The sequence below is a fragment of the Cololabis saira genome, chromosome 10, assembly GCF_033807715.1.
Source record: "Cololabis saira isolate AMF1-May2022 chromosome 10, fColSai1.1, whole genome shotgun sequence".
In the NCBI taxonomy this organism is placed as follows: Eukaryota; Metazoa; Chordata; class Actinopteri; order Beloniformes; family Belonidae; genus Cololabis; species Cololabis saira.
In genome coordinates, this window is record NC_084596.1 from 21,460,968 (window position 1) to 21,476,783 (window position 15,816).

At 39.8% G+C, this 15,816-nt stretch overlaps 1 protein-coding gene across 1 annotated transcript in view; it reads right to left on the reverse strand.

The window, feature by feature from the left end:
• The window catches only part of clstn2a (calsyntenin 2a), a 164,885-nt gene that overhangs the window by 17,066 nt on the left and 132,003 nt on the right, over positions 1-15,816 (reverse strand). The window contains exons 7-9 of the mRNA XM_061732004.1: positions 15,554-15,739; positions 14,885-15,142; positions 11,234-11,355 (exon numbers count right to left, since the gene is read on the reverse strand). Of these exons, the coding sequence (XP_061587988.1) occupies positions 11,234-11,355; positions 14,885-15,142; positions 15,554-15,739 (566 nt within the window). The remainder of the gene's footprint in view (positions 1-11,233; positions 11,356-14,884; positions 15,143-15,553; positions 15,740-15,816) is intronic.

Below are 15,816 nucleotides of genomic sequence, written 5' to 3' on the forward strand. Positions count from 1 at the left end.
ATGCAGTACCCCGTCTGATTTTCAATTAACCTAAAAGGGTTCATGTCATTTCATTGCTCATTAGCTCTACTGGCTACCGGTAGCAGCTCAAATCAAATTTAAATAATTTCTGCTGTCCTTCAGAGTGATATCTGGGTTGGCTCCCATCTACCTCAACTCGCTTGCTGTGTTGCTGACAGGAACGTCGTCTGGCAGTGCCATCTCTACACACAGGACAGTCAGTCCAGACAGTTCAACACTTGCATTTCTCTATTCAAAGTTGTTATCTAGTTTTACATTTGATTGTGTTTTCTGCTCACACTTTTATTTGCTCTTTTCCCTTTTAGATATTTGTGCGTACTACAACCCTCCCCTTACTTTTTGGCGTGATTGTGTTCCTCGTTTTTTATGTCCCTTTGGATAAAATAGTCTGCTAAATACAATGTTATGTAACGTAATATGTGTCAATGTCTAGTCCAGAAGAAATCTCACTTATGAAGTTTGATAGAATGCCTTCACATGATTGGTTTATAATAGGGTCAAAGTGCAACTCTTTGATACACATTCCAAGGTCTGGAGCACAAACTGGATGGAGCCATAACACAAGCTGGTTGAAAGTGTCTGCTAAATGACAGTAGTAGTGGTTGAAGACCTTTTTGGCATACGGTGCAATGCTATAACACCACAGAAACTGAAAGAGATGTTGGCAGTTCTAGCACTATAAAAATAAGTCAGTGACTGTTTCTCCTTTAATTTATTGTATCATGCACTCCCATTCAGAGGCCTCATGTGCAAAGAGCAAAGAGCAGCGCACAAAAGAACGTGCGTACGCCACTTTTCACGCTCACGTTTGGATGTTCAAAAAGTGACATGAACATCAAGGTTGCCATACGCACATTTCTATGGTTTTGTCCGTTGGCGACACTCACATCCTCCGTGAGTTGTAAGACTCATAATACTTGTATATTAGACCATTTCTATATTAATATAATGCATGCATAGCCAAAATGGAACGAGGAGAGTCGTTGTTCATCCCGCCAGCTTAAGTTATGGTGTCGATTCTTTAAATACAAACAAGACAAAAGAGCATAATGATGCACCAACGCTGAACATAAACATTCACAAACCCGTTCGAACACAATAAACCCACAACTCTTCAGGGAGCAGAACACAATGCACTAAAGGACGACACCCATAACGCAATGCGGTCAACACAGCCACAGCACGCTACTCTGTTTTGTCTTAAAGTTTAGATCGGAGGAAATTCCGCCATAAAAATTATTTTTCCAAGCCTGAACTTCTGACAGGAACGTATCGAGGTCACGGTCAATATATATTTTTTATTTTTTTCACTTGTTTTTGCAAATTCCTTATTTGGATGAGTGGTATATTAACCTAAATCATCATATTCAAATCCATCTACTTGAGGGAGGACAAGAGGAGGATTGTCGGCCTCCCGCATCCACATTCAATTTCACGTTGGCTGTGATGTGCAAATGAAACATGCATGGATTCGGGCGTATGCACAGTTTTAAACATCTGAAGATTTCTGCGCAAGGATTTCATGATGAAATCCAGGCAATCTTTGTACATGAGGCCCCTGGAGCTTTCAGAGCACAAGCAATCACAAATTTACACGACAGATATGATGGAAAGGAACCAGTCAAAATGTGAAGCTGGAAGATGCAAAAGCATATCCAGTCAGTTTTGGGTGCTGACTGAATTCAAAAATTTGCTGGCATACGATAAAACGCCTGCACAGACACACGACATGAGTAGATACGATCAGCAGTATTCTCTCTGCTGTTGAGGTGTGTTTACATACATAATAAAAACAATCAGTAAGAAGCTAAAACTATTTCTCCTCTGAATCAGTGTAGTGAGACTATGAATGCAGAAGTGCGGTTATGAACTGTCCCCTTAAGATTACCACACAATCACCGGAGCACCTGAGTTACATAGATAGTGAGACCATGCCTAGTGCAATATAAATAACATTTGAGGTTGTTTGTTTGTTGTAGTTTTTTTTTTTTACAAATTTTGCCATGATGTTTCCCACCATCACAAAAAGATGTAAATATATTGTGCCAAGGAGTTATATGATGCACCCAAACTGATAGGATGGTCATTACCTTTCTATTCCAAACATTGAAGATGTCTTTCTTTTTCATTAAATTGTTTTTGAATAACTGTAATAAAAAGGTACTTTACTGTATAAGATACTGTTTAGGGAGTTCACACGAACACATCAGAAATGCAAATATAACCTGTGATCCTGAGGTTTTGAACATTCACTATTATTTTCTTCCAGTGAAAACATCCAATTTACAGTGTGTTTGTTTTTCAGGATGCTACAGTGGACTTTTGAGCTGTGACTCGGTGGAATGTGTGGAAAGTATGATGCCTGAAATTAGGTTTCTAATTTCAGCCAGGGGAAACCTTCCTGATGGGCAGGATTATTATCTTTAGAAAAAAACAATAAAAACAATATCGAAAGATGTGAATAAAGTCCAGAGGATCATGAGAGCAAACTCAATTTTAAGATTTCCCAGAGCACATATTTCCATCTTGGACGCTGTTTTAAATTCATGTCGACTATTATTTGCATATGAATATTTCAAGCGGTGGCATTTCTCGAATAATTTATATGATGTCAGTGATATTTTAACCATTTTACCAAAATGATATATCTAACCCTACCCCATACCCTACCAAAATCATACGTTTATGTTACAACACTGCCTTATCAATATCCATAGCATCCTGACACAAGTGCTTTCACTTAAAAAAGGCTTAAAAGAGCTCACCAGGATTTATGCAGAAAACCAGCTGGTTAGATAAAAGTACAGGAACTATGTGTAGCATTAAAAATGGTTCAATGTCATGCCTTATTAGGAAAACCTGAACAAACAGAGTCGCGATTAACAAATTCAGTCACACATATGTTTTTTTTTCTTTGTGGTCTATCAGAGGTCTGTTCTGAAGGACAGTTAAAAACATATGTTATAGAAACCAGTGTAATTTTCATTGTGCTGGGTGAAAATTGTGCAGAGGTGTTTTTGAAGCACAGCCATTTACGTAACCAATGTATTTCTGGTACTCTAAACGTAACATGCAACAACTGGAAGTGAAAAGTGAAACAGCCATGAAGTAAGTGAGGGCAACAAATGCTGCATGGTTTTGAATATCCTATAGCTGTTTTATTTTCAAACAGGCGGAAAATTACTTATTAAATATTTTTTTTACCCCATGTCACTAATATCAGACCCCAGCTTCAAATCAGATTGTTTTCGTCTTTTTGACCCATTTAGAAATATACAATGATGGGATTTATATAACATTCAGAAAGTCCTCCATCTTTTCAAAAGAAAAAATTATCCAATGTATAAAATATAGATGGTCTTTGCATTTATTATTGTGGTAGACGGGCTCAAGGACTGACAAACTAGTATCCAACTGATCATCCCCCCATTTTAGTGTCAGTTTCAACCCTTTTCATCTCAGCCTCTAACTCAGAGAGCCAGATAATTTGCAGCAGCAATGTTTTATTGCTGAGAATAAAACACCAGAGATAAAGCTATATGCCTTGTGGAAATATGTCACCAATTATTTACTCTATTTCATATTAAATATGATATGTCACCACAAAAAAGGAGATGTTTAAGAGCCTGATGGAGCTATAAAACCACACAATCACAGGGCTGCATTTAGACTTTGAGGACCTCAGATTCTTACATGATGCCTGGTAGCCCACTTACTAAAAAGCCCAACAGATTCCTAAATCTTTTATTTTTTGAGAGAGGTTATGTAACTGTATGACCAGCCAAGCAGAATGAATCTAAACTAAACAAAACCCCTTATTCAAAGGCAGCATTAGTTCATTTTAAAACAGCTGACGTAAACAGAATAACGAGGCCATTCTGCCGGCTGCTTGGACGTCTATTTATACAAGCGAGTTTATTTTGATTCGCCGGAGAGCTCTGGGACTACTCAAGATTTCTCTCAATGGACCAGTTAAGATAAATGACGCTGCTCTAATCTGTTTCATTTGACCAAGATCACCTTCAAACAGTAGTGTTTGCTTTGACATTAAAATCACTACTAACTTTAATTATGTGTAGCATATAATGAGTGGTTTTGTGAAGGATGTTCTTATTGCGGTGGTCACACAGGGCCCTGAAACACTGAAAACACCAGGTTTGGTCAGAGGAGGGAATGTGCTCATCAACATCAGCGATGCAGACACATCGTTACCTAACCAGTGTGAAGCATCATCATTCAATCTTGGATAACATGGCAAAGCAGAAAAAAGGCCAGACACGAAGTGGAGGATCTCGATACTCTATACTCTTGCTCAACTGACTTTCTGCTTTAATTGTTGTGTAAATACAACAGAAGGCTCTTGAGCTTCCCTTAATATAACCTTGATTTCACCATGTTGCGTAACAAGTATCGACATTTAAAACTATTGCTGCATAAGTTAGCATCACATTCTGACAGTATTATCATAGTAGTGTCTTTTGTTTAAAGTTATTGTTAACATTCTTTATTTTTAGCATCATTCCTGTTTAATGCTTTATTATTTGGACAAATCTTTTCAGTTTTCCCATTTCTTTAACATCTACCTCATCACCCCTTGCTAACCTCCTCCAAACCTAATTTTTTAGTACCTCTTTTAATCCTCCTCACCTTATTTAGAGATGAAGTTGTTTTCAAGTCTTAAATCAGTCTCAGATCAATAGATAAACAAAAAGCAGCCGTCGAGCAGTCAGCTATCCCAATGCAAACCTAGTAGCACCACTAGGACGATAGTCTATGCAGTTGATTCACTGGTTTGGAGCATCAATGTTGGCAGGTTATTTGTTGAGTTTAGTTTCTGGACATGAACACGGCCACAAGGAGGCGGCAACATCAGTGTCATATCTGGGAGCTTATTGGTTGGGAGTTTTGACGGCAGCTATCCAAGAGTAAAGCCTGATTTAAGGTTCTGCGTTAAACCAGGCTACGGTGTAGGCTACGGCGTAGGCTAAGGAGAGACTCCCGCGTAGCCGCGTACCCTACGGCGTAGGCTCTGCGTTGATTTAACGCAGAACCATAATTCAGCCTTAAGAAGTGAAGAAGCAAACAGAAGGAGCAATAACAGGAACTCAAACTGGTGGAGAGTGGGACATTTAGGTTGTATTTGAATGCAGAAAGACTGTTTTGAAGTGGAAAAGAGGTTATTCGCATGAAAAGGGGGACTTTTTCAGTGTGAGGGACAGTAGCAGTTTATTTAAAAGCAAGGGAACGATTAGGTCAGTTTTTCTGTATGTTTTTCCTGCATTCTGCACCGGCAAGTCTGTTGAACTTCATTTCATAGTTTCATTCCAAATCTGAGTGAGAGCTTCAGTGAAATTATGTGAAATATTTGCATTCGTGCTCGGAAACTCAAACCCTGAATGAGTTCATGCAACATCAGTGAATTATTTTAAAGCTAAACCTTAAATTCAGGATTAAAAACCTTTTTTTTTGTAATTAAAGACATGATTTAAATTGATGGAGTGAGAGGATACATAAAAACAAACAGGTAAATAAAACAAGCTGCGCAAACATCAGTATGTTGGTTAAAAGTGTCATGTAGTGTAACCAGGATGCATGCTAATCACACGATAAGCAGTGTTAAGTATCCCTTCTCTTATGCACAGGCTCGACTTTGATCCCCTTGCCCTTAGGTCTCAAAACGCACGCACGCACGCACGCACGCACGCACGCACGCACGCACGCACGCACGCACGCACGCACGCACGCACGCACGCACGCACGCACGCACGCACGCACGCACGCACGCACGCACGCACGCACGCACGCACGCACGCACGCACGCACTGATATTTACATTTTGTGGGTTGGTGTCACTCTAAATAGGAGTAGCCCAGGAAGGACCTGAAGCAAACTCCCACTCAGCCAAAACATAACGGCTTTAGAAAAATGGTGACAACAAACGAAAGAACAAACAATGAAAATGTATAAGCTGGAGGCAAAGCTCAACATACAGTATAAGACGTTCTCCTCCTTCTATGCTTGTGCTCCTACAGTCCTGTAGAAATATGCCTTTCATTAACAACTTCTCCTTGCTTATAAGAAAGCGGCCTGCATTTGAGCGCCTTGTTTTGAAATCACTAATCTGCCGCATATCCAATCTCTGTAAGTCGTCACCTTCGAGGCGAACAAACATGCTCCTTTTTGCATCGTAGACCCGATGCTCTGACGTTCAAAACCTACTCTAACATACGCAACAAGACGTCTTACCCCGTTGATTGTCAATGCACACAAATAGCTTTAATTAGACTGAAGCATTCATCCATTGTGTGAGACAAAACCAAAACAGTCTCAACACGAGCACTTCAAAATATACCAGCACAAAAAACTGGAAAAGAGTCTGAACACTCACACACACTCACACATCTGTTGAACTCTGACTATAAATCTTCTGAGAAACAAAGGAGGGGCTTCTAATCAACGCAGAGCAAAGAACAAGCCGTAGTACAGCGGGCATGCTGGTAGCAAGCAGATAAGGAAGATAAATGTAGATGCATTATTGACAAGGAGGGAGAGTAAATCTTGTTCGGCTCCAATGCTGAGGCCTGTTACCGAAATCAAACATGAAAGATAAATAGAAGCGGCTTTGTAGAAATTCTAGACTTTGTAATTATGTTAATTTGTCTCCGATGGTGGTCTGATGAATTGGTGCTCAATACAGTAAATAAAACTGAATTGAATGTAAATTAAATTACATTATTTATGATCAACTGAGCCCGGTTAGCAGGTAATTGTTTGGAGGAGATGCTATGAGTTCAGACATGCACAAACAGAAAGCCACATCAGCGTAACACCTTGCTTTGTGTTGGGTGGAGGATTTTTGGATAAGGGTTCACAAAAAAGTGCAAATCTGAGCGCAGGTGTTTTTCTTGTTAATCTGTTTTTATCCATGGCTGGGTTTATTCAGTACACCGACTGGCTCTTTGTTCTCTCTTTCTTTCCACCCTTCTTTCTTTCTTATTTGTATAAGAAAGAAATGTCAAACCAAACCATCAGAGAAATATATATGCACTTAATGATTTTTCTTTTTTTACACTTCAAACCTGAGGCTTTGCCCGGGAGAGTCCCCCCTCTCAACCATCATAATGCACATCTATCATAAATATATTTGCACTCCATCGGCAATGACCCCACTGTCAGTAAACACAATTTAAATCAATGTCATACCACACTCTTGCTCTTTATAGTCTGAAAACTTAAATATTACTCAAACTCAAGCTGCAGTTGTTCTAAGATTGAAAATGCTTGGCTTTAGGCCATAATTGCATTTTCTTTTCTACACACATCTTTGGTTGTTGACTTTGATTCTACGCCTTGCATATTTCTACCAGTTTATTTATTTATTTATTTCTTTTTAATAGGACTTTGTGACTGTGTGAATATTGCTGAGAAAGCTGGGTTATGCTGATAGATGGTCTCTAGACTCAGAGAAAGGAAAATAATGTGTGTACACAGAAGAAAAATCATCCTTTAGTCCATTAGTGAGACTGGAAAACAGGAGGGAGGATAAACATCTTGAGCGTGTGTGTGTGTGTGCATGCGTCTATGAGACTCACAAATAAGTGAAACCCTGTAGATAACGTGTGTAAAGGTTTCTCTCAGATGTGACATTCCTTCAGTGTTCGATCGATGTGGAAAATGGAAGCCTCTCTCTTTCTCACTCTCTCTCTTTCACAGCACTCTACCCCACCTCTCTTGGGATAAAAATTGCAAAATCAATGGAGCTAAATGGAGATGCCACGGAAGCCATTGAGTATCCTTACTAAGTGCTGGAGCCACCACGGTCTCCACTCCTCCCTCTTACCACACTCCCTTTTCAGCAGTTTCCGCCACTCTTGTCCTCACTGTTTGGCACATGGTAATACTGCAGCTCCTATTCTTGCTTCATCCTTCAATTTTCCAGGAAATTCTACTCTACTAAAATGCGACAAACTGTCTTATATTCAAGAGGTCAAAAATGATTAGTGGTGAGAAAGAGAGACAGGGACAAAGGCCAGATTAAATCACCAAGAACAGATCCTGTTTCATTAATCTATCTCAGCAGTTTTATAACTACCAGCTACTCCAGAATGTCTGCGTTCCTCAAGATCTAATAAAGTATACACACCCATGTGGTTTTCTTAAATCTTTGGTGTGCCAGCATGAACAACACTAGATCCTAAGAACCAGCTTATCCCAAACAACTTCATCGAGAGACCTTGTCTTCCGTTTATAAATGTCTGAAGTCCGGTGGAGTGAACTGAGCATAGTATGTGCTCATATAAAAGGTAACTATTAGGAGGCTCTACCAGGAAATGTTTACATGCTTTAATGTAAAGGTCTGGAGGCTGATGCACACCTAAAAAAAGACTTGGTGAAACAGGTGCGTAGGAGTAGGTAGGAGTGAATCAAGGAAAAAAAGGGGGTCTCCCGCACACTGTAAAGTCAAATGCAAAAAACTTTAATAGGGTAAACAAAAAAGCAACGTTTCGGTCCACAGGACCTTTCTCAAGCAGAGATTTTTGCTTGAGAAAGGTCCTGTGGACCGAAACGTTGCTTTTTTGTTTACCCTATTAAAGTTTTTTGCATTTGACTTTACAGTGTGCGGGAGACCCCCTTTTTTTCCTACATGCTTTAATGTAAAAAAAGGTGGCTCCATTGGATTTGGATGTGGGGTTTGCTACGCTGCAGATCTTTTACATGCAATAAGAAAATCAAATTATATCATATTACACTTTGAGGATAAAGGAAAGAGCCAAACTGCAGAAGGTAATATTGCCTAAAAGCTTGCTATGAATATTTGGGGTATTTCAACGTATTTTCAAATTGCACTTCATAGGTATATTGTCTGCCAATTGTGCAAGTGAGGTAATTCGTTATTTCTAGTCACTTGGGACCATGGACATCAGCTGTATACACAGCAGAGTATAGCTTCATGTGGAATATTGTACTTTTCAGGGATACCAAATGATGTAAAGTCGTAGGACTTTTCTAAAACAGATACTGTACTTCAAACTGTTCCTGCCTGCAGCCTGAAGTCTAGCAAATATTATGCAAGTCGTCTGCTAATGCAAACATCTCTACAGGGTAAGAGAAGAGAGAAAGGTCTTAATCTGCTCTCTCTCTCCCCCACCGACTAAACAGGACATAAACAGCCAATGGCAGTAACATCAATGCCTACAAGACTTTACTTTTCAGTTTAAAGTAAACTTATTATTTTCTAGCTGTGGCTGATTATGAGCTGATAGTGGACAGGGAATGAAAAGAAATAAAAAAATCCATTCACCACAAGATGCAGGCCAGGAATCAGAATATTCATTGAAAAACAAAACACACCCTGAATGACCTTAATTTGAATCTTTTCAGATTAACGACTCCTTAATTGCATTTTTTAACCATGTGGTAAGAGGTTTATCGTACCTAAAATATGCCTCCTGCTGTACAGCAGGAAGGGAGTGTACTGTATCTATTTTCACACGACCTCACCTTCAGCAATGGCTTTCTTCAGCTCAGCAGCACATGGGGTCATTTATTTTTCCTTCACGCTAGTAATTTGTATGCATTTATATTCAATGAGCATAAACACTGGTAAATAACAGCATCACAAAGTGTTGTGGTACTGCATATCTCCATGGTATTCCACAAGAATCAACTAAAGGACCAAAAGAAATTGTTATAAGTTGATATCTGACTTCTGTACAATATATGAGATGCAGACGATTGAGAGAAAAGGAACGGGAGTAAGACTGAGATGACGCAGAGATAATAACAGCGAGACATGAACAGAACTGAGGTTGTTTGTTCAGAAAACTGCTGCTTGGATGCTCTTTTCTCCGTCACATCCACCTCAGAGTGCCTCGGGGGGAAACAATGATGGACTGAAACAAAACAAAACAAAACACTTTTCATTGAACCTTTGACCTAGAACAAACATTGACTTCGTTGAACTGTATACCGGGGAAAAAACATATTTTGTTGAAACTGCAACATGCAATAAATATCTACCAGCACGGGGTGAGACAGTGCCAAGAAAACCCCATGTTGTCAGAATTGATTCACTAAAGGTGTGCTTGCCTCATTTTATATATACAGACACACACATTATTTAATAATAGTTTTGATCTATGTACTTGGTATATCATTTCTTATGCAAACTTCATGCAGACATTCAGATATAAAAGGAACAACTATAAATCTCTCAAGTCTGTTTTGTAGGCAGAAACTTCTTGCAGCTTACTATTTCTAGGGAGCGTTTTCTAATTGCGGTGCATAAGTGCTGTATCCAAGCGGTAACCATAGATAATATTTCTAACTCTCATCCATTACTACAGTAGAGAGCATAGAGAGTTTGAAATTGAGAAACTCCCCTGGAGGACAGTTGGTTATCTTATCATCAAAATCCTTTAGATTTGATCTTATTTCATTTAGTGGGATCTTCTCCTCAGTAATTGCCTGGAGATGTAGAATCACTAGACATGTTTGGATAGATGATTCATGCTGAAGCTATACCTCAATAACTCTCACATTTAAATTATCAGCACCATCACTGATCTGACCTTGTGTTGCGGTGTCTGAATGAAAGAAGGTTAAAGCAGATGCCACCTTAAGTTTGCAAAAACTGCCTGCAGTGCAAGTTGCATAAGAAAATGTTTTCCCAAGAATGCCAATAGGCACGTTTGCATAATTGAAGTAGAAGAAGTGATTTTAGAACAGAATTTCTTTTTTCTTCTCCATATTCTTCAACAGCACCTGAAGCAAAATTAGATGATGCAACTCTTCCTGTCAAAGGTTCTCCGTAGGACTGAAACAGAAGGCTTCACTGCACATAAGTTCCACAACTCTCCAGATTCATGACAGATACTGGAGATCTACCACTGGGAATGCTATTATCCATAACTAAGCAGACTTCCGGCATATGGCATGTGCATCTGTGTAGATGTGTGTGTCCATGTGTGTGCTGAAGCAGGATAAGGGCGTCTGTTGCTCTCTTATCTCTGGCTGTGAGCAGAAGAAAGTGATGGAGGACCTGTGGTAATTAGAATGGAAAGAGTCTCTCTTCACTACACAAATAATGATAGCCCTTCACCTGCTGCAGAGAATCACCTTCCATTTATGCCCAGACTCAGATGAGGTAAAGACAAGCCTGCAGACTCACAGACGTGGATGCAAGTAAGTACTTCATACATGCCCTTCTTACCTGCTCCAGTTTCCAGTGGAACTCAGCGGGTCTGAAAGCGTCGATCTGTGTAAAATCTCTTCTGAGCAGGAACACCAGCCGGCAGTTGTGAACGTAAAGAGAGTAATGGTGTCGGTTCATCTCTGAAACAGGACAACAGAGTAGCATGATCACATCTTGCAAGGCAACACAATCAAATATGATGCTATATTATGAAGCGCATGCACTTGACATTCTCTCTCGTTGCCTTTGCTCATCTAGTTATGTCCTGAAGGTTATCTTACATTTAAAAAATAATAATTTTCAGGTGTTTTAACTAGGCTCACTACATAAATCAGGTCAGCATGAGAGGAGGGTGGATTCATTGTATTTGCACTGCCTGTGTGATTATCTTTATTTATTCAGATTACTGACACAATAATGAGCCAGCCGTTTTCTGTATGTACTCGTTTGTGGACTGGTATCATAACATTTAGTTTTACAGGACAGACACACATGGTAATTTTTTCCTGTTTCCTGTCAAACATTATTTGAAATTATAAATCTGCCATATACCAGGTTTAAAAGGTGTTATAAAAACGTGTCTAAAAGAGTGAACATTTCCCCTTGTGATAGGGGTTCATTTAAAATGGCAGTTTATTTTCACATTGTCTAATTTCAAGTTGTAGAATTGTGACGTTTCTAAGCTCTTTAAGAAAGAGTGAATACATTTTAAAGCCACTCTGTGTAACAATACCACTGTGGACTACATGGGGTAAGCCCCCGATGTAATACACACAATATGCTGCACCATCCCCATCATCACTCATTATTTTGAATGTTTACTAGCTTGTTCATGAACACAGGGGATCTTTGAGACATTACCATATGTAAAAGGTAATACTTAAAGGAGCTTGAGGCCGGATTGTGGCAGGATTTATGAAAAAAATCTGTATACATTTTAAGTTTTCTAGTAATAATGTCAGATGAAGCGTTCCAAACCCAAAAGAATGAGCCCTCTGTCTAGTGTATCTCTCTGTTGCCTTGAACAGGCTGTGTGCTGCAAAATGTGCTGCAATTCGGTCCCGAATATCCCGCGCTGGGCTGCGGATGTGACGTCACATGACGCTGCATGTGCGTTCTCCCCGTTCTCCCGTGCCGGCTTCGCTGTTGGCTGCAGTACCCCCAACGGCCGTCGTGGTGACGGGTGGCGCTAGTGGCGTCATGTGACGTCACATCCGCAGCCCAACACGGGAAATTTGGGCCCGAATTGCAGCACATTTTGCAGCACACAGCCTGTTCAAGGCAACAGAGAGATACACTAGACAGAGGGCTCATTCTTTTGGGTTTGGAACGCTTCATCTGACATTATTACTAGAAAACTTAAAACGTATACGATTTTTTTCATAAATTGTGCCTCAATCCGGCCTCAAGCTCCTTTAATTATGTGACTATTCTAAAAAAAAAAAAAAAGTAAACAAAAAACAAAAACAAATGTTTTCTTCAGAGTACCGATTGTCGAAGGTGACTAATCAAAATCAATATCAAAAATCCAACTTTGATTCCAACACTTTTTCCGGCAGGAGCTGTCTCAATCTGAGGCACTTCTTACAAGAGAATTGGGTATGACTCCACCTCCTAAATACAGGTGCTTTGAAAAGAGAGTTCGGAGATTGTTGAAAAGGATGCTTTTGTACTACCCAAATCCACCCAAAATCAGGACTTAAAGCAGGGGCAATAAAAGGTTGGGAAGGTAATTGGCACAAATCAAAAACAACTGGAGGAACATTGAGCAACTAGTTAGGTTGATTGACAACAGGTCAGTAACATGACGGTTAATAAAAAAGGAGCATTTCAGAGCCTCTCTGATGTAGGCCAGGTCAGCACCAATCTGCGACAAACTGCATCAAAAAACTCTGGATCAATTTCAGGTAAGTGTTCCTCCTTGCAAAATTTCAAAGACTATGAAGAACTACAGAGTATAATATCATCAAAAGATTCATGGTCAAGGTCACAAGCTCAAAACTGAATAGTCAAGATCTTCAGGTCCTCAGGCAGCACTGAATTGAAAACATGCATGATTTTCTACTGGATGGACTCAGGAACACTTCCAGAGATCAATGCCTGTAAACACAGTTCACCATAAAGCAACAAATTCAGCTTAAGGTATATCATTACCGGGTGCCATGTGAACACAAACCTGAACGCCACTCTCTTCCCTGGGCCAAAGCTTGTTTAGAACAGTTTGACCACCAAATAATGTCGTTTTCCTGGCCTCCACCTCATCCACAACATCTCGATCTCAGTCTCCGTGAAATTTAGTGGCACGGTGGCTCGACACATGTCTTATTCATCCTGACACACAGCAGAAACAGGCTGCAGGAAGCCGCTGTGCATGCTCAGCAGGCTCATTTATATGCAAATACAATCATCATGTAGTTTGCATTGCCCATTTATGGTAGAAAGTGGGCGTGTAGAGGGCGAGGTATGAGGCAAATTCACGTGCGCAACCCTCCAGCTGGACTGTGATTTATAGAGCGAACATTGCGTGCAAGTGTGCGTGCACACGGTTTTATAAATCCGGATTTTTTTGTGCGCACGCCATTTTCGGCTTTTGGGCGCACGTGCACTTTTCGTATAAATCCTACGCACTCTTTTATAAATGAGGCCCCAGGACTGTTGAGCAACAAGAATCCTGCATCAGACAACAATGGGACAACATTCCTCTCCTAAAACTCTAGCAACTGGTCTCCTCACTTCCCATATGTTTACAGACAGTTGTTAAAGGACGATGCTACACAATGATGAACACCACCCTGTTCTGTCTATTTTTAGACGTGTTCCTGCCAACAAATTCAAAATGTGCTAATATTTTCAACGAAACAGCAAAATGTCTGTCTCAACATCTGGTGTGTTTGTTGGGAATAAAAATGGGTTTATAAGATTTGGAAATTATTGCAGTCTGTCTCAATTTTTATGTCATGAAAATAATCATGGTAGCATTTTTGATAAGTACAGTACAAACCAAAAGTTTGGCCACATCTTCTCATTCAAAAAAATGGGGAAGTGTGTCCAAACTGTTGTTCTGTACTGTATGTGTAGCACTCATTCTTCACATCCACGGGGAGTTTTAGAGGAATGATGGTAATCAATACATATTTCTTTCCTTTAAAGACATTACTTCACAAGCACTCTTATGTGTTTTGATACAAGTGGAAACACAAGTTTATACAATAATTAGGAGCTATAATGAATTCTGCCAATGTTTTTTTACAAGACAAGATTATGGTACAACTTTTCAAAGCTAATAAGCCATCTGTTAGATCATTGTGAGAGCTCACAATGTGCAGATGGCTTGTTTAATTAAATAGTTCAGACGAGCTTGAGGGAAAAAAGTTTTGAAGAGTATTATGGGACTCATTCATAGTATAGTTATCTCATTTTTAAATGCATTTATACAGTATTGATTATATATTTTTAATGTATGGAATAAAGCAAAGAATGTCTCGGCATGAGTAAAAGATGTTCCCAGATGGTGCACATTAATAGTTATTCGAAATGTAAGTAAAAAATATATTAACTTTAAGTTTTAGTTCTAGGTCTTACAGTCCATCCGTCATATTTGAGTATCTAACATTGCATTCATATGCATATGCGTTTTAACTTTGAGCAGATGTGAAATTATTTCGTTACCCGTCTTATCCGAGTTGCACAGCAGGGTTTCCTTCTCAGCTCTTAGTCCAGGACTGGGCCCGTGTTTCATCCACGTTGCTATTGTAAACTGGTCCGTCAGGTTTTCAGGCACCACGTAATCTGGTAGATTTGCAGCCTGGCTTCCGTCAAATCTGTAGATGAGGTCACTGTCTCGTCCACTGTCAGTGAGCAGAGACGCGGTCCAGTTGGTGGAAGGGCTGGAGGCGGGAAGGAGGTCGGTGCTGCCTGATGCTGCACCTGGACGCGTCAATCAGAAGATGTAACGGTAACGACTCGGCTCCTCAGAGAATCAGCCGCATCACCATGCATGAACGTTCATGAAATAAATGTCTAAAATGTTGAGCCATTTGATATTGTACGGGGATTTTACTGTCAAAGACCCATGGTTATTGAGTAAAAATGCACACACACACACACACACACACACACACAGTATAAATATGCTCAAAAAATATTGTAATGGCACAATGGAAGTCAGCTTATTAATTTACTTTATAAGAGGTCAAGGTGTCAAGAGATTTCTGTTGTTTCTTTAATTAAAAAATGATACTCTACTTTTAAATGAAACCTCACTTTTTCAGCAGCACTCCTCTTTCCTCACTTCTATTCATATCACAGCTCTTGTCTCTCTCTGTTGGCTTTACTCACCACAGAGTTTTTGCAGAGACTTTTCGGAGTAGGTTTCACGGTCGCAGCCCTTCCCAATGTGATTTGTCTGCAGCTCCACCATCGCCTTCACACCGGACAAAGGACCGCCACATGTTTCCAAGCGCATCTTGGGAAACAGCTGCTTGCTCCCAGTCCCTGGCTCATAGTCCACCCGCTTGGTCCAGTCTTCAAGGATCAAAATGATTGAAATAATTTGAACAGAACACAATATTCAGTTATTTAGTTCTTTGAAATTACATTCT